General features: G+C 52.5%; 2 protein-coding genes across 2 annotated transcripts in view; one reads left to right on the forward strand and one right to left on the reverse strand.

Moving 5' to 3' along the window:
- The window catches only part of LOC123032168 (major vault protein), a 37,916-nt gene extending 27,775 nt beyond the window's left edge, over positions 1–10,141 (forward strand). Inside the window, exons 12-18 of the mRNA XM_044447870.1 lie at positions 1,746–1,943; positions 3,273–3,408; positions 4,983–5,194; positions 7,609–7,725; positions 7,845–7,971; positions 8,925–9,113; positions 9,871–10,141. Of these exons, the coding sequence (XP_044303805.1) occupies positions 1,746–1,943; positions 3,273–3,408; positions 4,983–5,194; positions 7,609–7,725; positions 7,845–7,971; positions 8,925–9,113; positions 9,871–9,987 (1,096 nt within the window). The 3' untranslated portion in view covers positions 9,988–10,141. The remainder of the gene's footprint in view (positions 1–1,745; positions 1,944–3,272; positions 3,409–4,982; positions 5,195–7,608; positions 7,726–7,844; positions 7,972–8,924; positions 9,114–9,870) is intronic.
- A 4,284-nt stretch (positions 10,142–14,425) lies between these two features.
- On the reverse strand, positions 14,426–22,962 carry TLCD3B (TLC domain containing 3B). The gene is made up of 6 exons (XM_044447689.1): positions 22,906–22,962; positions 21,276–21,394; positions 18,184–18,267; positions 15,209–15,428; positions 14,936–15,031; positions 14,426–14,737 (listed from the first exon to the last, which is right to left on the reverse strand). Exons 1-6 carry the CDS (start codon positions 22,960–22,962, stop codon positions 14,426–14,428), a joined length of 888 nt encoding a protein of 295 aa, XP_044303624.1.
- Between the last annotated feature and the right edge of the window lie 572 nt (positions 22,963–23,534).

The raw sequence follows: 23,534 nt of genomic DNA on the forward strand, positions 1-23,534 counted from the left end.
TGGTGCACACCCCTAACCCTAAAATAGGGCTAAAGTTCCATTGAAAAGAGGGCGATTTTGAAAAAGCCTTCCTTGAGTAGCTTTTTCTGCACAGCTCAGCATTTCTGCCCATTCTGAACACATTCCAACCATCAAAATCATGCCAGGACACCTCATTTTTCTAACCCTAACCCTACCCTGGTGCACACCCCTAACCCTAAAATAGGGCTGAAGTTCATTGAAAAGAGGGCGATTTTGAAAAAGCCTTCCTTGAGTAGCTTTTTCTGCACAGCTCAGCATTTCTGCCCATTCTAAACACATTCCAAAATCATACCAGGACACCTAGTTTTTTTAACTCTAACTCAGTGTTGGTGAACCTTTTAGAGAAGGATTGCCCAAATTGCCCAAAATCCACTTATTTATTGCAAAGTGCAAGCACAGCAATAAAATCTGAAAACTGAGGTTTAGGAAAAACAACTCACAGCTCCCCCAAGCGCGCGCACGCACGCACACACACAGACACACACACAGACGGCAGCGCCCTGACTGACCATGCAAAAGCTTGGCTGATGAGTCACGGCTCATGACGTCATCGCCTGGCACCGCGACTCCTTTCTTAGCCTGTGCGTGGCCCCTCTGTGCGCTGTTACCCGATGCTCAGCTGCTGGGCGATGCTGGGGCGCCTGGGCTCGCGTGGGCTCTGTACGCCCGCTGTGTCACGCGTGGCACAGGTTCGCCACCACTGTCCCATAGCATGCGTGACGGGGTGGACACCCTCCAGCTCAGGCAGTGGAGGGCTTGTGTCAGCTCACCTGCTGAGTTCCGATGGCCTTGGCTTCACCATCTTGGCACTGCGTTGCAGACTTTACATGGAGACACAAACACGTATCTCTTCATTGCTACAGACGTTTGTTCTACGTTTGTACCTCACCTTTCCTCTGAGGAATGCAGGGCAGGATACAGCAGGAGCAGATAATTCCTGGCCCTCCAGATGTTTTGTCCCAGTAGCTGTTGTTATTGCTTATGCTGAGTCGACCTGATAGGAGCTCTAAGCCAAAACATCTGGAGGCCAGAAGTGACTAGCACGTTGCTCCCACTGCCTCACATGCAGGCTTTATATTCACAGCAATCCCATGAGATAGGACAGGCTGAGCGACAGTAACAACATCAAGATGTTTGGACATCACTTAAATCGCTGCATTCCAGTGTTCTCCTACCCTTTTACCCCAGACCTGATTTCTGCTAAATTTCAAAATAAAATACAGTTTTGGGGTCCAGTGTGGACAAGCAACACATTAGAAAGCCTTTTAAGGACAGCTTTGCCTTGAATTAAAAGGTTCTTCCTTACATGTTCAGCCCATTTCATTTCTTCCTGTTCTGTGTGGTAGGGGAATTAGTGATGAACTGCATCTTAATTAACTTGCTTCGTTGCTCATGAGGGCAAACTCCCTAGCCATTCTGTAAATATTAAATGGTGCTATTTTGCTGAGGAAGAACTTTTAAAAATGAAATTGGTAAGAAAGTCCTAATCTCCCAGATTAGGGCAGCTCACCACAGTCACTCGTAAGATGAAGCAATACAATGGGCTGGATGTGCGAGGAGGAAACTTCCTATTAACATTGCAGGGGTGCCTTTGCTGAACAGGGTGGAAATGTGTGAGTTAGCATATAGAAGCCACAAGGAAGGACGCTGCTTCATCATAGCTCAAAATGTGCAGTGCTTTGTGGGGCCTCTGTAGCTTTAATCCCATCTCTTCTTCCTTTCAGGGTGGTTTTCGGCCCAGAGCTTGTCCTCCTTGGGCCAGATGAACAGTTCACAGTACTCAGTCTGTCTGGGGGTCGGCCCAAACGTCCCCATGCTCGCCGTGCTCTCTGTCTCCTCCTGGGACCTGACTTCTTCACTGACATCATCACCATTGAAACAGCTGATCATGCCCGGCTGCAGCTCCAGCTGGCCTATAACTGGTGAGCTGGAGGCAACCTCTGTTGGAGCAGGAGACCCACAGCTGAGGTGGAAGAAGCTGGACATGTGGCGAGCCGGGAAAATACGCTCAGCTAGAGAGAGTCTATTGCTTTTAAAAACAACAGCCCAATGGCTCTACTTTTGCACTTATTAAAAGTGTGGTTTGGCTTTCTCAGTAAAAATACACCTGTGTGGCATCTCCCAGGCTCATAACTTTCAAAAAGCCAGTCAGCCACCTGCATTCGTGCAAGGCATTGTCATTCCATTCCTCAGCCAAAACGCCTCTCAGCAGCGTACACATTATCTGTGAAAAGAATAGTTCGTGCCCACAAGGGTGGGATCTCAAATGACAACATGTAAGGAAAAATGAATGGGCAGGGCTGGCTGAATGGTGCTGCTCCTCCTCCAGGCAGCCTGCTGGCTGTCTGCATGTGTCCATGTCTCTGTTGTGGCCAAGTGTTTGCCCTGCTTGAATATACAATAAGGGTGGGATGTACTCTGTACGTGAGCGAGAGAAAACACCCCCCCGGCAGATGGGAGGGGAAGGTATCTGCTCCTCCTCTACCTTTTCTTGCTGTTCTCCATCTCTTAAGTGTTTCTTCTGGCCCTGGCTCAGTTCCAGGATCATAGGCCCGGCTGAAGGAAGCTGCTTAAAGGAGGGGATTGCTGCAAGGTTAAAAGAGCAGAGCTATGTTCCCACTCTCTGCACACTCCTCCTCAGTAAAACATGGATGCCAGTGCTGCATAAGGCACACGGCAGGGCTTCTTCCCTCATGTCAGCTGGACTCGAAGGTAGCGCTTGGGCCTGCCAGATGTTTCAGCCTGCAACTGTTATCAGTCCTAGCATAGCCAAAGGTGAGGAATCATGGGAGTCGTAGGCCCAAGCATCTGGAGGGCCACAAGTTACCCACCCATGCCCCCTAAGTAAGCAGTTTGTATCCGATGATCATATGTAATGCAACTCCCCTCCATTTGGTGCCCTCCCCATAATTCTGAACTGCAGCTCCCACCATTCTCAGTTACCATGGCCCAATGGTCAGGGTTGCTGGGAGATGTAGTCCAAAACCTCTGGAGGGCACCAGGTTGAGGGGAGGGTAAAAGAGGGTCAGAGAGAAAGGGTGGGGATTGGAGTCAAGTTGTGAACAAAGCCGGGGGTGTAACTGACAGTCTCCTTCCAAGAAAAATGAGTATTTTGGTTCGGAAGAATGGGAGGCGGTGCTACCCAGAGAGGCAGCCAAGCTTTGGGGGCCTTGACTAAACTCTGCTTCTTGTGCTTTGAGTGCAGCTGTGAGGATTCCAAAGTGCTTCTTCTATCTCTGTTTCCCTGTCAGGCACTTTGAGATTCCCGCTCCTGCTGAAGCATCCCGGCTGTTCAGCGTCCTGGACTTTGTGGGTGATGCCTGCAAGACATTAGCCTCCCGCATCCGAGGGGCCGTGGCTGCTGTCACGTTTGATGACTTCCATAAGGTGCAGTGTTTTCTCCTACCTTTCTGCCCCTTCCCCACAGATTTCTGCAATCACATGAGTCAGTCGTTCCCTCTTTTACGATTCCTTTCCTTTCTTGGTCTTGTGTGTCTCCTAGAAGGAAAGCAGGGAGGGTTGTGAGGGCAGAGGGAAAACCCATCTGCATTTTGACTGGCTTTCCTTAAAATGTAATGCACTGTAGTTGGCAGACCAAGAAACATTGTTGTCCAATGGCTCCCAGTGGCACAGTCCAAAACATGAAGTGGCAGCCTCTTGTGATGCTCTCCGTAGCTGCACCCCCACAGAGTAAAGCATTCAGGCTGCTGCGTTGATTCACATCAACAAATTAGTTGTAGCTGTTTCCATCTCCACTAGGAAGAGATCTTCTGTAAAGCTCTTGGGTCTTAATTCTCCATTTAAGACCAAGGCACCCCAAAATCTTTGGCATTAGCATGGGACAAAATATCTTGTTTCTGGGAAAACTCATTCCCAGCCCACCCAAGTGCTGTAATTACAGCAGCTAAGCTTGCGGGAGGGAGCAGGGAATTCTGAGGCAGGACTCCCCCCACTGACCCTACAGGCTGGCACAGTGGCCTCCAGTCACGATGTCGAAGGCAGAACGTGTCCTTGTCCCAGTAGCCAGGGAGCACAAGTGGGGTTTGGGTGCGGGTTAGCACACTGTTGCCCTGGTGCCCCCTTGAAGGCCTCCCAGAAGGCATCTGGCTGGGCCCTGCTAGAACAGAATGCTGGATTAGTTAGGCCTTTGGTCGGGCCTGAACAGGAGCTCAGGTGTTGGCTGATGCTCGGAACACTCTAGCCTGCCTGTCTGGTGTCCTGCTTCTCAGTTTTAATTCCCCAGTTTTAGCTTTTCATTCAAATGCTGTCCTATTTGTCTGGTACTTGTGTTTTGAGGCTAACCCCTCACAGGCCTCAGAGACTAGGCTTCCTCACCCTGGCACCCTTCCAATGCGTTGGACTGCAACTCCCAGCATGCCCAGCCAGCACAACCAATGGATGTGGTGGATAGTGATGGTGGGAGTTGTAGTTCAGCATGTTTCGAAAGAGCTAGGTTGGAAAAAGCTGTCCAAAGTGGTTGCTTTGCCCTCAGGTAGCTGCTGGTTCTGACAGCCTTCAAAAGTGAAATGTGTTCTCCTCCACATGGTAAACATGGCATTACAGGACAGATCTAGCCCAGTGAATGCAACCATACTTTTTGCATTCATTCATTCATTCATTCATTCGTTCGTTTGTTTGTTTGTTTGTTTGTTTGTTTATCTCCCTTCTATCTCACAACCCCAGCCCCCAAGTCTGCTTAGGCCTGCCCAAAGTCACCTGGAAGCTTAATGGACAAGCAGAGATTCAAACCTGGTTCTCCCCAGCCCTAATCTAACTCTCTAACTGCTGCCCACGCTTGCTCCCAATATTGCCTGCTGTGGGAGAGGGAAACCTTTGCAGTTTTCTCCCCCAGTGCATAGTATGAATGCACTAGGGCCCTTCGATGTGTTAAGCTCCACACCGTGCTTACCAGGTGTAGTAGGATCTGTGCTTCCTCACTTTACTGGAGTAAATATCCTCAGAACTCAAACCGCCTGATCTGTGCTGCCGTGTTCGGGTTTGATGGAGAAGGGGCCCTGCGCACTTCCTTGCGCTTCGCCCCCAATGGCCTCGTCATCAGCAGCATCGACATCCAGAGCGTGGAGCCTGTGGACCAGCGGACGCGTGACTCCCTGCAGCGCAGTGTCCAACTCGCGATTGAGATCACCACCAACTCCCAGGAGGCGGCTGCCCGGTACTTGGAAGCTCAGGGATGGGTGCGGCAGGGAGGGAACAAACCACGCCGTGGCCAGAGCTTCTCCATCTCCCTCCCTCCTTCCCTCCCATCTATATACTGCCCCATAACCAAAGTTCTCTGGGCAATTTGTCATTAAAAACTGAGACCATAAAAAGAAACAAAATCTAGAAGGAACGCCACTTCATAAGCAAGCCAGCTGGGCCAAGAGGACACGAATCATCCGGGCCCATTTCAGTCTGGGTTTGGCAGTGAAATAGGCTTGGTTGCCCTGATGGATGGGGGCCTTGCTGGGAGAGAAGGTGGGGGCAGCCCTGCTGAGTCTTCCCAATCTCTGGTCCACCAGATCGTTACCACCTGTATCAGGGATGGGGAACATGCAGCTGGCCAGAGCAGGGCGAATGGTGGTTGCAGTCCAGCAAAGTCTGGGCTCTCCTGTCAGCCCTCCTTGCTGGGTCGGGATGCTGGGATTGCACTCCAACCTCTGGAGGGCCCTGAATTTGACATCCTGGAGCTAGATGAAGCCAGTGGGCGGAGGTGTCACCTGTACGCTCACTGCAGCAGGTTTGACTTCATAGGATCATCTGCCTCAGGTGAGGCTGGAAAGGCCTGAACTCAGCAATGGGATGCATGAAGGCCAGTGGGGTGAAGCCGAATCCTGGTAGGACAGACACCTTGCAGGGGTGGGGGCTGTTCACAGCTCTGAGAGTTTGGTATTCAACCTGTTTGGAGGGGGGCGGTCACATCCCTGTGAAGGGGCAGGTGTGCCATGTGGGGCACTCCTTGACCCGAGGCGTCCTGGTGTTTAGGAGCTCCCAGGTGTGCACTTCCACCTTTACCGCCCAGGGATAGACTGGCCACAAGGATCCATGCGATGTTCCCTCCGGGGGGCAAGTAGCCACCCTGGAGCCCTCCAGATGCTTTGGACTCCAGGTCCCATTATCTCGGCCTGTAGTCCATACTGGTTGGGGCTTATGGGGGGTGTAGTCCAAGTCATCAGAGGGGTTCCGGGTTGCCTGTCTCAGCATTGTATGAGGGCTCGCAGCTGTGGCATCCTGAATCTGATCCTGGCTGCCACTTTCTCCCACGTCCAGTACAAGGTGCAGCAAACACCCTGAAAGCCCCAAACTGCAGGAATCCAAGTGCCTGAAAAAAATCCCACTTTCCATACCATTCCGCCTGAGCACCCACAGGGGTGGCTGTCCCCTCTGCAGGCCATCATTGTCTGAGATTCATGCTGCATCTCTGAAAAGGAAGCCAGGAATTATGGGAGTTGTGGTCTGAAGTGTATGGAAGACCCCAGGTGGGGAATGGGCAGAAGAGGCTGCCGGGAGATTGATTTTAAAGATGCAGGCCCACAGAAACAGCCCGTCTTCTGATCCGCGATATCATCTGGCTCCAGAAGAGAATTGCTGACCACTGTCCAGGTTATTCCCGCCAAGCAGAGCGGGAAGAAGAAATTGCAGATCACTTTGGTGGGGTGTGCTGAGACTCAGGATCCTGACTCAGGAAAGCTGTCCCTTCCATCAATCAGAGAAAGCAACTTGGAAAAGTTCTGTGCATTTTGCCATTTGCTCTGCTTCTGCTAAGCCATCAGGAGAGAGGCCAAAGCACTCACTAGGGCTGCACAAGCCCTGGAAACCTGACTCTGCCATCTCTGCAGCTCCTGAAATTTCAGCAGGCAGTGCTGACACCCTTCCAAGCTTATCTCTGCATCTGTAAGGGCAGCTTGAAGCTCCCCAATGGAAAAATCCCCTTCTCTCTGCTCCATTAAGTGTCAAAATCCATTCCTCTCAAAACATGAAACACTCCTTGAAGTCTTGGCATTCATTTGCCTTCTCTACCTTCCCAGGCACTCAGGACCCCAAGGAGCTTCTCTTCACCTCCCACAATATATATAAATTGTTTGTTTGTTTGGAACACTTATATGCCACCTCATTCGCAAAAGCCTTGGGGTGGCTTCCAATACAAATAAATAACTATACAAATACATAAAAATCTGGAGACATCCCGGCATAAATATAAAATCAATAAATAAATTCAACAATTAAAATAACGTTTAAATAAAAAGGTCTTGGCCTGGCGCCGAAAAACAAATAACGATGGCGCCAGGCAGACCTCTCTGGGGAGCGCATTCCATAGGTGGGGCGCCACCACAGAGAAAGCCCTCCTCCGGGTACTCGCCCTCCTCCTAGCTTTCACGGAGGGTTCCTGGAGAAGGGCATCCGTTGCTGATCTCAGGGGGCGAGAGGGCAGATATGGACGCAATATTCTCCTCCAGACCTGCCCTCTTGCCCTCATCAGGGTCTCTCCTGGGGGATCCATCCCTGGTAGCCATCCCTGAAACGGATGGTGCTTGTTGGCTGGTCGCTTCCCACTCCTCTGATTCTGCCTCCCTTTCACCCACATCCCAGGCATGAAGCAGAGAGGCTGGAGCAAGAAGCCCGAGGACGTCTTGAGCGGCAGAAAATCCTGGACCAGGCGGAGGCGGAACGTGCCCGGAAGGAGCTGCTGGAGCTGGAAGCTCTGAGGTGAGGTGGCAGGGCTGAGGTCCAGGGGGCAGCTGAGCGGCACCGGCTGCCTAGGGCCAGCCTGGCAAATGAACAGCACCTGGGAGGTCCCAGCTTTCCACTCTCTCCTCTCTCCATAGCACGGCTGTGGAGAGCACAGGGGCCGCCAAGGCTGAAGCCCAGTCACGAGCAGAGGCGGCCCGGATCGAGGGCGAAGGGGCAGTCCTCCAGGCCAAGCTGAAGGCCGAGGCGATGGGCATAGAGACCGTGAGTCCCGCCCTTCCTTTGCTCACCTCGCTTTCCTCTCAGCAAGGAGAGTGCAGCAGTGGCAGCCGCTACCCTCCAAGTGGGGCACCATGGGCTGGGAAATATCATAGCCCCTCTGGAAAAGCCCCTGCCTTCTCCCCCGCAGCTGCGCTCTCTCCTGAACCGCTGACAGTCTTTCACTGGTCCCCACCCTCTTGTTCTGTATTTTATGAACGTGTTCTCAGAAGCATTTCCCCTTTTGTAGCCACAGTCTTGGGGCCTTTCCTTAGGCTCTGTGGAGTTATTCTATGTATTATGAGAGGTGAAGTATCGTGCTCATTAGCCTTCCCCAACCTGGTACCCTCTGGGCGTTTTGGATAACTATTCACATGGCACTTATGAGGATTGTAGCCAAGCAGACCTGGCGGGCACTGAGTCACCCACCCCTGCAGAGGAGTCTGAGCGCCTTGCGAGGCCCATGAAGACGGCAGCGGGTCCATCACTTGCCCTAGTGGCCCCTGATGGGATCCTCATGCTGGCCACCTGGGGGAGGGAGTTTAATTTTAATGCCTTTGGGCTGGATCCCATGGAAGGCCTCTTTCTCCCTCTTGTGGAAGGGATGGCTTCTTACTCCTTGTGCTAGGGCAGTGGGGGTGAGGTGAGGGGAGGAGGGGAGGGGAGGGGTTCCTGCCCTCTTTCAGCCTCTTCCATAATGGAAACATGAGCACTGCTGTAGAGTTTCCCTGCACGGGGGCTGTAGGACCCCCTGCTCTCAATTTCTATGGAGCCACTCCAGGGGCTGCTTCCTTCCCATCTGGCCTTTGGATCCAGCTCTCTACAGCATGTCTCTGGGGACCAGGGGGCATTTACCGAGGGGTACTCCCCTTTCTCTCAAAAGAAAACCCTTTTACGCCAGTCATACTGCACTCCAGGGGTTGTACCACCTGTTTCATGCTACCCATAATCCCTTGCAGGAGTCAGAGCTGAAGCGCCTTGCCCAAGCCCGGGAGCAGGAGCTGCGCTTCAACAAATCTCAGGCCGACCTGGACGTGGCTCACGCACAGGCGCTTGCTGAGGTGGAGGTGAAGAAATTTGAGGCTGTGATCCAGTCCCTGGGGCCCGACACAATCCGCGCCATCGCTGTGTCTGGACCAGAGATGCAGGTGAGAGAAGCCGCAAGTGAAGGAAAGGGCATCAGAGAAAACAGGGACAGTCGCCCCACCAGGGAAGGGCCATTGTGCTGTGGGGTGGAGCGCATGTTCATATCCCAAAGGCCCCACGCTCAGTTCTCTGCATCTGCAGTGAGAAACTTCAGGGGGCAGTGGGTGGGAAGACCCCCCTCTCAGGGGGCAAAAAGGCACTGATAGTCAATGTACATGAAATCAGGCTGGATTCAGGGATGTTTTCCAGAAGGCCCATGTGCCAGTCCAGAGCACCTGGTCCCGGGATGGGCCTCCAGGCTCTCCAGGGGGCCATAGCCCTTCCACTGGCCTCTGACTCACATTTCATTTGGGTTTTTTTCCTTAGTTTTTGCAGCCCCCACCACAAAAAAAAATTCTGGTAAGATTGAAATGCCTCCCCTGAGGCTTTAGCTATTGGCAGGAAGCAATTTAGGCCGAAATATCTGTTTTCTTTGGCATTTTAGCCCCATTCTTCCCTTTGTCCCCTCCCACCCATGGCATGTGTTTCTTGCTAAGAGCTTCTCTGAAACTGAAATCAGCATTTGAGGTGAAAGATATTTGACATTTCTAGGATAGTTGGACTAATTTTGCAGCGGGGCCGAAGGTTCCTAAGGACTAGAGTGGCGTAAGGGTCGATATGCTGGCAAAGAGCTTGGGTATTAGATATGCTGGCAAAGAAACCCATTGGGTCCGGGTGTTTTGCAGCCCTGACGGATTCTTAACTTGCTCTTCTCTGCAGGCAAAACTCCTCCAGGGCCTGGGGATCCAATCTACCCTCATCACGGATGGTTCCTCCCCTATCAACCTCTTCACAGCTGCAGGAGGGCTGTTGGGGATTATGCCAAAGCCCTCTTAGGGCTGATCGGAGCTGGGCATGGCCTGCTTCAGCTGAGATTCCTGAAGTGCCTTGGAGATGACATGGGCCAGGCCAGGCCGGGCTGGGCCTTCGCCTTCCCCGCATCCATGCGCCACATTAATCCAAGCAAAAACAAAATGCATTTTGCTCTCTGTTCCCGACTCCTTCTGTTTGCCATTACACGTCTGAGGTGGTCGCTTTGTGGAAACACAGATGGCCTTTCTTTTAGTGGGGGAGGGCTGGGAATAACCCTGAGCAGGAGGAGGAAGAGGCTGGAATGGAGGGTGGGGGGAACCTCCCACTGTGAGGTCATAGAATGACTGGGGGTGCGGCTGTGCCAAGGCGGAGGCCGCTTCTGCTGCTCCCGCTCCTGTGCACTTGACAAACCTTGTGACCCCGACTGACCTCCAGGCACTGTCAGGTGAGCACAGACTTCTCGCAGAGCTGCCTCTGTGGGCCTCTTCAGGGCCTCCCCTCCTTGATCTCCACCCCGCATCCCGGCAGCACGAACTGTGGCATAGTCACCCCCCAGCCTGGTGCCTTCTAAATGTCTTTGAAGCGATTCCCTGTTGGTGGAGGCTCGTGCCTCCAGTGTCAGTGGAATGATGTATCGTGCCGGATTTTTTTGCTGAGCTGTCCATGGTGCTGGACACTGGTCCCATTTCGGTTCGGCACCATGGAGAGAGCCTCAAATTTCAGGCTGCAGGGCTGCTTGCACGGCACTTGTGGCCTTCACTGTAACGGCACTCCTGACCGTTGGCGGTTGTGGCAGCTGTTGCTCAGTGGCCGGGGGCACACGCCGGATGTAAAAGATTTTTGGTCCGAAACCTGCGTCTCTGAGCAAAAGGACTTGGCTTCCTTTCCTTGAGTCGCTGGAGACCTGTGGCCAGTCATGGTAGTCCAGGGGTGTTGAACCTCAGCCAGGGGTCCAGATCTGGCCCACCTGCAGTCCAGAAGGCCCTACCTCTTTGCCTGCCCACCAGTTGTTTAGGATTTCCCCGGTCTTTTCATCTTCTCTCCCCACTCCCCCTTCTAAAAGGTTGAAAAGCTTCTCTTAACAATTAATTACCGGCAGTGAAAAATTCAAGGTAAAACATTCTGCTTTCGATTTTGTAACTCTGATTTTCAGTATTCTGCCCTGGTTCCCTTTTGCTTTTGGCTCTGCTTGCTACTGGAATGCAGGCCCTGAGAGTCTCTCTGAATCTGAATTCGGCCAGGCCTTACATACAGTGGTCAAGGAGGGGGCTGTCCCTAGCCAAAGCCTTCCCAAGCCCCCTTCCTGCTGAGATTCCCAGATCTTGGAGATGACATGGGTTGCTCTAGCCCTCCCGTTGCCTGCATCCATGTGCCACATTAATCCACATAATTAGCATCATTTCCACCCTAACCGCTTTAAGGTGCAGTCCTATGCCAGTTGAGACCAAAAGTGGTCTCCAAGCAGGCATGACATATTGTTTGTCCCCCGTGTCTAAATGTGCACAGGATTGTGCCGTTGTTTGGTATGGTTCCCAGTGGGGAGATCCTCAGAATGGCATTTCTCTGGAGCACTGAGAGATTTCTGGCAGAATGGTGGCAATGCTCTTGCAACAATACAAAGCAGAGCTTAGCTCCAGCCTTGAATTTAAAGTCATCTGAAACTTGTCCTTGAAGTACTGAAGAAGAGCAGTGAAAAATTATTGATCTGATAAAGTTTGGCTAATGGTAGGTTATCTAGGTTTTCGTTCCTCCTCCCAAGTGCATCTTGCCATGCTGACTCCTGGAAATGTTGACTCTTATTTGCACCCCCAGAGAAAGGCAGTGCAGCAGCAGTCGATGAATACAATTGAGGAACTCTTCTGTGCATGTGTGCATGTTTAAATCAGAACTTTCGTTACTTAAGTGCAAAGTGTAGCCTGCAGTGAGGCCAATTTGCTCTTTCAAAACTTAATAAATGGTAAACTTCCTTGGAAAACAAGCATGGGGGAGGGATTATACTTGCATTTTTACTAAGAAAGGAAAGAGTCCCCTGGAAGACAGGATTGTCTTTCCAAATGTTCCCTGATGGGTGTTTTTCTGGAATTATTGGGCCCACAGCACCTGAGGAGAAAAAGAAGATGCCAGAGGGACAACACTCTTCACCAAGTCAACCACTCTGGTTCGATTATCCTGACTCCGATAAAGAGAAGATCCTTGCTACTTACAAGCTTATTGGAGAGCAACCCGAATTCATTGCTCCAAGTGAGAGCCGCTTCACCCAGTTTGTTGCAAAACTCCCCTGAATTGGCAGCTCTGCAGGGACCAAACCGGCCCAAGCAGGACACCAGGCTGGGTCCTGGCTGCCTGGTTGCTCTAGGCAGGCCTGGGGGAGACTAGTGGCCACTGGCTGGCCGGAGGCCTGGCTGCAGGCAGGACATCCTCAAAGGACCATTCCTGCATTTGTCTCTTGCTGCTATTTCCTGTCCTCCTCTTCCTCATCACAACGACCACCTGCTTGCTGGACAGGCAGAGCGCCAGTGCGCAGGAAGCATTTCCTCACCCCTCTGTTGTCCCTCCAGTGAATAAGCAGCTTGCAATGGGGGGGAGGAGGAGCGAGTTGCAGGGAGCTGGGCAGGGGGCCGACTCTTGCCCCGGCCCTGGGATAGACCTGCGCCCGGTTGGCCTCACGCTTCCTCCCTTCTCCTGCTTGGCTGCCTTGCTGTTTCACACTCGATTGAGAGCCCTGTGCTGGCTGATGGGGGTCCTTACCCAAGGGAAACCGCTCCCCCTCTGATGCCTGCAGGTACCTTTCCCGGGCTGCTGCGCTCTATCCTGCTGGGATCAGTTGTCCTCATCCTGCTGTTCTTCCTCTATCAGATCATCTCTAAAATGTACGTGTCACCCTGGCCAGCGTGTCTTGTGTGCTCTTAAGTATGCACCCCACCTTTTTTGTTGACTTTGAGGGGGGTGTGATATATTCCCACCCCATTCGGTTCTTTATTATGGTTGTCTTCTCCTTGGATTTCTTTCAGAATTTTCAAAAAGTCAAATGCAGGATAACCCATTACATCAGATTTGGCTCCAGTGTCAACCAGCTGCTTTCTGCCTTTTCCAGTATTTTAGTTTCATACCTTTCTCCTGAATGTGTATGTGTAGAATTAATTTTAAAAAGTCAGGGGAGGAAAGCAACCGGGATTGCTATGGGGCACTTGGGTTTTTCTTAACAGCAGGTAATTCAGAACCATTCTGTGTGTGTGTGTAAGCCTTAGCAGAGAGAGAGAGAAATAAAGATACGCGTGGCCCTCTACTGGCATTAGATAAAGGCTCCTTTAATACTTTGCAGACCTTGAGTTATAAATACAGCCCACCCATCCCCTATTTACAGCTGGAACCCTGCCCTGTCGAGTGGGGATTTCTAGGAGGGAGAAGTGAAGGGTTTGTGTGCTGAGCAGAGGAAGGGGTGGCAAATGAGAGAGTTATCCCTTCCTTGGTTATTGCTAGATGGGAGGGAGGCATACATACGTTGGAAGCACCCCTCGAGTCGCCTTCCCAGTGCAAATGAATATGCATTTATACAGTTCTAGGATGCTTTGGGTGGACGACATTCTTGAAATACCGAAGATAATTTGCTAAATTGCTATTTAGCAGCATTCAACCTTTCCAAGATGCTCTCTTTATCAGATAATCCTATGAAAAATGTCTAATTCTGCTGCTATAGTCACAGTGTGGGGAAATCCACGTCCCATACTATTTCCTCAGCACCTGTTAATAATATCTGGGATACTGTGACTCTCTAGACAGTGGTACAGAAAACAACAACACCTTTGCCTATTTTCTCCAACACACACACTATGACTAGCATCTTGCTCTGTTCCCAGGTAATGTTATTTCCCTGCATCCACTGAAATGACAGGCTTGTCTCTTTGCCTAAAATATACGCAAATAATCCTGGGATACGATCATAACTGTATGGCAAGTAATACTCACATACGTACACATACACATATTTGGTTTGGCAGAGCCCGTAACACTGTAGAGACCTTTTGTTTGGTCTTGCAGCCCACCTCACAAATGCCAACCATACCCTGTCCTTGGTCTCTTTGCCCCCCACCCCCTGCCTCTTGTACCCAACTGGCCTGAATGTCTGCCTGGAAGAGAGGACCCCCCCCCCACATTCCCCTTTGGCTTGGACCCTACTTGTATTCCCACACCACACCAGAGAACATTCAGAATACTGACAGTGCTGCACAATTAGAGGGTTGCCTTTGGCAGAGGAATCCCACACCCAACCCTGGGATCTGTGTTTCATTTTTACGCCCTCCAAAGACTTCCTTGGAGACACCCCCTTCCAGTCCCTCCCGCATTCCCCTTTGGCCTAGGAGCTCACTCCCACCCACCTTAAGCCCAGTCCCTCCCATGCCCCAATAAATAAATAAGTTAGCGGGAAACGTCTGTCCATGTTGGGGCTGAAGGAGAAGAGGTATCAGTCCAGTGCCTTTGTCTCTGGCGGGTGCCCGTTTCGCAAGACCTGCTCCTTGGTGGCACCCCGGGTGCGGAACACACGGAACGCTCCCCGGCAGATGAGGCCGAACCAGTAGACCTGCGGGGCCATGAGTATGGCTGTTCCCATGTTGTACTCAGCAGGGATCGAGAAGGGCACACGGTAAAAGGGCAGGCCAGCATACCGCCCGTAGATCCAGTACATGTACGGGAAGAGAAGGATCCGGCAGCAGAAGAACGTGATCAGCATAACCATCCCGTTCACCTTGTGGAGCAGCGTGTGCTGCTGCTTGTACTGCGGGAGGAAGGAGGGTTGAGCGGGTGCTCAGGGGCTTCTCCGCACCATCCTCCCTCCCCCTGCCCATCCTCTTTCAGCAGCCCTTGCTCCACGCACGAGCATCCCCATCCTCTTCGCAGGCAGAGCACCGGCTCCTGGCCCAGCAGGGGCTGTTCTCTCCCCCGCAGAGCATCCACAGGCCCAGGCCGTACTTACCAGGATGAGGACCTTGCCGAGGCAGACAAAGGGGGTGCTGAGTTCAGCCATCAACATACAACCCAGGAAGAAGTCGCCCTTGCCCTGGCGCCACAGCTGAAGGGGGGAGATTCGAGAAGGGGTGTGACTAGGTTGGGGCTGCACCGCCTGAAGCACCGTGCCCTCTCTGCCCCCCGCTGCCCCCCAAGGAGCGATGGCCTCTCCCACGCCCAGTGCCCGCCCCACGCGCTCCCCTCTTCCGCGCACGTCGCAGCCTCTCCTGGTCCCACTCACCACAGACACAGGGAAGCAAACCAGCACCATGAAGAGGTGGTGGAGCACCATGAGGAACTCTTTGTGCAGGTAGGTCCGCACCACCGTGCGCAACGTCCGTGTCCCTGCCGACTCGTGTCCTTTGACTCGGTACTTGTGCCAGTGGCACAGGAACATGGCATAGATGTCGTAAATGAAGTAAGGGACGGCGAACTGGGTGTAGGTGGAGGTCAGCCAGTGCCTGCAAGAGAGGAGAAAGGCGGAGGGTGTGCGTGAATGATTGCAGGCCGCTTGCCCGGGGAGGGGAGGGGAGGGGAGGGGAGGGGACGCCTCGCCCACTTGGAACAGGCTCTTGGCCACAATCGATGGGTATTGATGACCGGCTGGTGTGCTCCCTCCGCAAGGGCGATGAGGACACAGATTCTGCCTTTGTCACAGCCCCCATTGTGTGCCTTCCCTCTTTCCCAGGCCCCCGTCCAGCACAGTCGGAGCCCCAGGCTCTCTCCCGTGTCCAAGCAGTGCCAACACGGGCAGTCGCTGCCGCCACCTTCCAATTCCGCCCCCGTTGTGGCTATCGCAAGGGCTCCCCCAGGGCTCCCCCAGTCTCCTGACATTCAGGATGCTTTGGCTTACTACTTGCTCGACACCAGTGCCTTTGACCTTAAACCCCTTCCCTATAAAAAGGCAATAGGATTACTACAGATAGGTTCAGGATGATGGACTTAATCCAGTTCCACTTCAGGTGATAAGAGGTGAGTTCTGAGACTTAAAGGTACTTCTGGCTCTAATCCATTTATATATCCATATATAGGCTGAAGCAGAGGCAATTAAACTACCATTTCCTTAAGTACAAGCAGTGATTTAGTCAATGCTGCGGACAAAAAAAGGTCCCTCTTGTTTGTTGCCTGACCGTGAGAGAGACAGGCAATGCTAGCAAGCAACTTTATTTAGGAAAAAAGATTCCTTGTTGTAAGTGCACACTCACAACAGAGAGTGAGCCCATCTCCAGTCAGGACCAGCTGCCACAGTCATCACACGCAAAAAATGTGCAAGTTTAGCTTTCTGCAGTGATTAGCAACAGAAAAAAATCATAGCAGAAAACATCCCCTTTACTTTTGTACATGGTTATCTTGGCCTACACTTCTACTGTCAAAACATCTGGCTGCAGGCTTATCTTTACACATTCTGACCTCCTTGGCAGGGGTTTATTTTATATTTTCAGCTCCCGTGTATCTCCCTGGCAGAACACTAAACAACTGACCCTCATTGCTTGGTCACCAGGAAAGCATTATATTCTTTGCCAACTGGCGCTCTCTCCAACATGTGCCTCCTTTCGCTCACCACTGCAGCCTGCCTGGGCATTTGTGCTGAGAGCAGCCCTCACTGTCATGCAAGGTGATTAGGCTGGATGCCAGAGAAGTGGCCTGGATGCTGCAGAAGATGCAGGATTCAGGGCCCGCAGGATATTATGGGGTGCCCAGGATGGAGGGGAAAATGGGGTGAGAGATAAGCAGTACTTGGTGGAGTTCACACATGTGTGTGTGCTGACTCTGCACCAACCTTTATTAATCTGCCATCCTCTAGATGGGCAATACTACATCTCCCATCATCCCCAACGACTACCTCTACCATCTGGCAGGTGCCAGTTTGAAGAATGCTGCCCTACACTGTAGGGATGCAGTCATATATGGTTTTTCCCCTTGCTGTAGGACAATAAGGATGCTGCCAGACACTTGGGTACTGGGGTCAATTAAGGGGATGCACCAAAAGAGCTGAAATGTTGCCAGGAAAACATCTACGTAACTTCTAGTCAGAGGTTCCCTGCATATGGAGCATGGTAATATCTTGATCATAACAGATTAAAATGCTGAGGCAGTCCTGTCTTATAACCCCACTCCTAACTGTAACCCATGCAGCTCATGTCCACAGAAACTAGAAACCCGGCCCCAGCTGATTTAACCCACAAAGCGCCACTTCTTCCTTCCTTAGGGAGCCTTGGGATTCATCATCACTGGTTGTTCAATAGAGCCAATTTCGAGTCCAAAGAATGCAAATCAGTAAGGGAAGCAGCTGTTGCTTTGCTTTAATCCCCCCTGCTGCCCCGATCTACACGAAGGAGGAATTAGCCCACGTGGCCCCATCTAGCCTCTCCGAGGGAAGGGACTAATCCCAGCCAAATTCATTAGTGTAAAATGAAACAACTCCGATGACAGAGCATGGAGAGCCCACCAATGGGAAAGGCTCTGGCTCTTTTGGCTCCCCGCCACACCCTCCGATCTCGATCCGGCCCCCTCCTCCGTCCTCTCCGGAGTCGTGCTGCATTGGTTCACAGCCCCGCTTGTCCTGCAGAGCTGCCCTCCCTGCCAAATTGAATTCTGCAGGGACTGAGGTCGGGCAGCTTGCCCAGAATCCGGTGGGACTGGCAGTTCCTGTCCCCGTGCGCGCTCCCGCATGCTGCCCCGGCCCGGTGAGGCACCTTGAGGACAAGTTGGAGCTGCCCGTGGTCCTGAAAAGAGGCACCAGCCGAGGAGGCCGGGCGCCTGCAGCACCATGGACAGCGCCTGGCCCGGAGTAGCCCGGAAGCCTCTCTCCTTTCCCCGGCTGCCTCCAGCACCCTCCGGCCTGCCGGGCGACGGGCACGTGGAAGCAGCCCTCTCCAGTGAGACTCCTGCTTCTGCCTCTCCATCACCCCAAAGCACCCCCTTGCGGGGCAGAAACAGCAAGGCACTCCCCTCGCCTGCGAGCCACTGTCTCCATCCTACCACCGTGTCTCCCGGGGCTAGACTACCTTTCTGTGCACATCTGCCTACCATGTCACTCATCCTGTGCTAAATTTGGTGCCCATCCCTGTGCGGGTGTCAGGTGTCTCACTGCCTGACCTTGCCAACACGCTGCAGGGCCAAGCGTGGAAAGTGAGGTCAGGAAAGGGATGGGCGGAAAAGAGGCTGAGGCACGGTAGCGTTGCCCAGCGTGCAGAGAGCGGAAGGCTGACTTACTGGTCGTCGATGATGTGCTTGCAGGACGAGGAGACAATGTAGCCCACTGTGGAAGCCATGATGGCCTGCACCGAGGAGACAAGTCTGTTGCGAGGGAGGGAAAAAGGGGAGATGGAGGCAAGCTTAATGTGGTCATCCCACTCTTCTCGTGGAGCCGAGAGCTCACTGGACATTCTGGTTCTGCCCTCTGCAGTCCAGGCCAGCAGGCCAAGCAAGCGCTGCTCAGAACTGACCCAAGCCCCTTGCCTTACCCCAGTCTCCCCCAAAGGTCCGCCAAACACCTTCTGTTCTGAACCACATGGCTTTTGCTATCCCATAATGCTGCTTCTATCAAAGGGCATTTGAGGAGATCAGCGACTATTGCTAAGGGACCTAGTTGCTTCTTGACCCCAATACGAGGCACAGTCACAGAGATGGTCCATGCAGGTGAACCTAAGCCAGAAGTTCGATCTCCAGCTGCTTTGGACTTCAAGACTTCAGAAGCCCCCCACAAGCACAGCCAATTCTGTTGTGGGTCACGAGGGCAGCAATGGGGCAGCATTCTACCCCCATCTGACTGCTGAAGGCTCTCTTAGAACCCAGAAAAGATGCCATCTTTCTCCCCTCCAGTGAACTGCCCCAGCAAACTACCCCGTTTGCCTAGAACGTGTTCAATAGCCGATCCCAAGGAATCGGTGAGCTGCGGGGCTCTAGGTAGCCTTACCGTCCTTGCCAAACCTCAGTCCAAGCCCTAAGTTCACGGACGCCTCTGCACAAGGCTCCAAGCACCCTGAGAAGAGGAGCCTTGATTCGGCTGGGTGATCCCTGTGCTTGGTTGCCATGTTGGGATAATTACATCTCATTTTGTTTAGTTGCCTTCTTCACCCTTAATTGATCATCCCTGGGGACCCAGCAGCTCCTGCTCACACAGGCCCAGATGGTACACCTCTCCCAGGGAATGCAGGACTCCGGACTTGCGGATAACCCAATCAACTCTGTAGAGGGGAGCCACTGCACACTCCACTCCACTCCACTCCCAGGCACGGATCCAGGACTCACAGCTCGCAGCAGCCACACCATCCTTGAACCCACTGAGCGAACTCAGGAAAGACACCGAGTTCCCGGCCCAACCTCTTTCTACCACTCCCCTTTCAAAGGAAACTCCCCTTCTGTCCCCGGCTCAGAAGCCCTCCGACCCACTGAGTCCCCTCTCGTCCCAACCCTGCTCCTGACAAGCGAGCCAAAATCCGGACATACTCCGAGCCCTGCACCCAGAGGCCTACCCCCTGCCCACCCTCTCGCAATGTGGGCCACCCGCCACTGCCAGACCCCGGCTGCATCTTCCGCTCCTTGCTGCATCGCCGGTTACCTGGCTGAGACGATGACCGCGTCGGCCTCCTCCCATCGCAGCCCTGGCAGCCACTTGAGGCCGTTCTTGGACAGCAGGAAGAGGCCGGGGAAGACAATGCCCCCTGCTACCAAGGCGTGAAACATCTCGCTCAGGCTGCAGGGTTGGGGCGGAGGGGGTGGGGGGAGGAGGAGGAGGAGGAGGAAGGGGCGCACAGGCGGGGAGGGGGGTCCGTGGGGCTAGGGTCCCTCTGGGCGCCCGCCTCGGGGAAGGCGCATGGTCCCCGCGGGGCGAGGGGGACGGAGAGGGGCGGGGGGCAGCGGTGCGCGGGCTGGTCCCGAGCGGAGCTGCTGTGGCAGACAGAGGGAGCCGGAGCCGGAGCCGGAGCCGAGGGAGGGAGGAAGGAGGGAGGCGGGCGGGGAGCAGCTGTCAGCACAGTGCGGGAGGAACTTAAAGAGACAGTGGCCTGTGGCGCGCCGTGCAGACGGGCGGCGCAGCAGCGAGAGGGGCGGCTCGGCGCGGCGGCTCGGCGCGGAGCCCGCCGAGGGGCGGCCGCGCTCGCCGGGCACGCTGCCGGGGCAGGCGCAGGGGCGGAGGCGGCCGCCGGGCAGGGCCAGGTAGGGCGAGCCCGGCGGGTGGGGTGGGGTGGGGTGGGGCGGGGCGGGGCGGCGCGGGGCTCCGGGGCGGCGGCGGGCGCGGCTCGCGGGAGGCTCGGGCCAGCACGGAGTGGCGCGGCCGGCGGGCGCGACCCGCCCGTGCATGTCCCTAGGAGCCCCGCGCAGGGAGTCCCCCGCGTTTCCGCGCGCGCCGCCCCGAGCCGCCAGAGGCCCGGCTGGTGAGCTCGGGGGTGCGTGGGAGGGGCATCCCCTCCACGGGCAGCAGGATGTAACCCCTTGAATGCCGCGCCCCGACTCGCCCGCTCCCCGCTCCCTCCTTTGTTCGGCAGGAAGTCCCGCTCACAGGATGGTTTGGGCTAATCCCATAATCCCGGCCTGGTTCGTGAGGATCAGGGCTGGGCCGGGCTGTGAAGGGGAATGAGGCAAAATCGGGTGGTGGGAGTAGTTAATTAACCCCTTCCCCTCGCAGGGCATTAAGGGCTAATCCTCCAACAGCTGAGCGGGTGACCCCAATGTGACCTTTGATGGGTGGGAGAGCGCCTCGTGAAGAGTAGCCGTATAACTAAAGCACGGGCGACACCTTGTGGCTGGCTATATGCACCGCAGCGCACCTGTTTCCCGAGGCAGGGGAGGGCCGAGGCGGGATCGGATCTACTGGTGATTCGAAGTAGGTCCGTCCGAGTTTCGGACACCAAGCAATTAAACAATAACAGCAAAATAATATTTTAAAATGCCACTGCAGTTGAGCTGCTGAAATGAAGAGGGTGTGGGTTAACTAGGAGTGGATTTTAGTGAGCTCTGTTCTATGTTCGTTCGTTGTTATGTGCTGTCATCTCTGACTTACAGGACCCTAATAAATGAAAACCCTCCAAAATGTCTTGTCCATGACAGGTCTTCAGTTTTGGCACTGCAAGCACATTTCCAGGCTCACAATGTGTTCAGAAGCATCCTGTTTATCAACTCTAAGTGTACGTCTTTTGCACCATGGTGTGTTCAAGTAAAACAAGAACAAAAGCAAATGACTGGCCACCCCGTCCTAATGAACCCAGAAACCCTGTTTTACGACTTAATATCTGACCTCTTTCTCTTCTCCCTGTTCTCTCACATTCACACCCACAGACAACCTAAGTGTTCAGGAAACATCTCACCTGGCAGAGACATAGACTGCGTTGAGGACCTCCATTTGCCCAAAGTGAAGCAGGAACCAACGCAGCGAGCAGAAGAGGACGGGATAGGTGGCTAAACCCAAGATAAAGAGAAGGGAAAACTGCAAAAGCAGGGCAGGGGAGGGGGGAAGGGGATTAAGAGATTAATGAGATGAGTTTTTGTCTAGACAAAATTGGCCTTTTACCCCCTTCCTCTCTTCTGCTATATAAGTCAGTTCTAAGTTCGCTTGTTTTTGTATAAGAGAACCTCACTGGTTAAGATAAGCCAATTATTCAACTGGTTCTTTAAGTTTTTTTCTTATGTATAAATCTTGGCAATTAAAACCATCTTTGGCTCTTAGCTACAGCAGCTAGCTAAAGAGAAGTACCACTCACAGAGGAAAGAACCCTCTAATATCAGATGCCCGGTAAGCCTGCACTGTGATGACTTCAAGAGGCATCTACAAGGCAACAGCATCCTAGACTAGAAGGCCCCTTTGGTCTGAAATACCAAAGCAGTTTGATTGTAATGTTCTAAACCAGTCCATGGTTAGCAAGTCCAGGTTTTGATTAAATGTATTAAAAACTTTGAATCCACATAATCAAAAATTGTTTTTGCTTACATAGGACTGTTTGCTTAAAACATGAATAAGAACTTTACCTTGCTGGATCAGACCAAAATGCCTATCCAGAATCCCTAAACCACAATCCCATTGCATAGACTGATCAGCCTCTGAATTCTATTGCAAGGTGTAAGGTATGGCCCAGTGATTCCCACTGCCAATGTGACTTATCAAATGCTTCTTATCAGCATTTAACCATCTACTAGGGAGGGAGAAAGCAGGTGCCTGGGGCACTGGGGGAAATTGATGCAACGCTGTGGCCTGCCCCTCCTCTTCCCATTGCCTCCATCAAGGCCCAGCCAGCACAGCTCTTTCCAAACCCACTGCAAGTCTTGGCTTTCAGAGTCTGAGCACTGAAGGCAAAGGACCTTGATGCTCCAAATCCAAAAAACTTCTGGTCTTCCAGATGATGTCGAGAGCCAATAAGATCATGCCCTTAAATTCTGAGACCTTTGAACTAGCCATTCTATTCTGCAATGTGCCCATAGCAAGGCAACAAACATAGTGAGGCCTGAGGTCCCTCTGAGGAAAGGCTGAAGCTGGGTATGCTTATCTTTAGTAGTTTATTAAGAGGCAATATGATAGCCATCTTCAAATATTTGAAGGTTTGTCATACAAGTAATGGAATGCATTTATTTTCTGCCTCTCCAAAGGATAGGAAAAGTGTTCGATGAAAGGAGCTGTTTGACAGTAGAAAAGAATGCTATAGAAGGTGGTGGACTCTTCATTGTTAGAAGTTTTCAGCAAAGGTTGGATGATCACCTATCAAAGATGCTGGAGCACATATTTTCTGCATTACCTAAGGATCGCAGAAGAAAATTTTGAAGTCCTTTCCAGCACTAAGGTTCTAGTAATCTTTTGAGTGTCCTATTGTTCCCCCTCCCTTTCCTTTCCTCCTCCTCTCCATCTGCTGTTGGATAAAACAGAAGTCTTCTTTGCTTCACTTAAGATAACTCATCTTTACTGAAATCAATGATTTGCACATATTAAACCTCGACCAACGAACTCACCTGTCTCTCCACCAGTCTAGTGAATACAGCCAAAGCGATAAATGACACCTGAGCCATCCTGAGTGTCCTCCTCTATGGAGGGTATTTCATGTTGACAAGAGATCTTTCCCTAAGGGGCTAATTAAGATGTAATTGAAATCTCATAACCTACAAGAACTCTACTTTAATAATACTTAAGTGATCAAATCACAGCATGCAATTAATTGACTAGAAGAAATGTCTGAGGCAATAAAATGATGCAGTCTCTAGCAGCTGTCACAGTATCTGAAACCAGCTAGAGTAGGGAGCTCAGATTTCCATACCATGGTAAGAATGACTTGGGTCAGCCTTTCTTTCTGCCTAACCTACCTTGCAGGGTTGCTGTAATAATAAATGGGGTGGGGGAAGGCCTATGTACCACTCTGAGCTCCTTGCAGAAAGGTAGGCATATAAAATGTAATAAACTCCATGAAAATGTGAAATAATTAAGTTGCTGTTTTTAAAGAAACAATGTAATCCTTCCAAAGTTATAGATTCTTAAAACCCATCAATTTCGACAGGATGCTTGAAGAGCAATTCTGTACACTACTACTCAAAAGTAAATCCCATGATTTCAATGTGTGTATAAAATTGTAGCTGAAAGCACACAT

Source organism: Varanus komodoensis, unplaced genomic scaffold (assembly GCF_004798865.1).
Source record: "Varanus komodoensis strain SLA01 unplaced genomic scaffold, ASM479886v1 scaffold53, whole genome shotgun sequence".
Classification (NCBI taxonomy): domain Eukaryota; kingdom Metazoa; phylum Chordata; class Lepidosauria; order Squamata; family Varanidae; genus Varanus; species Varanus komodoensis.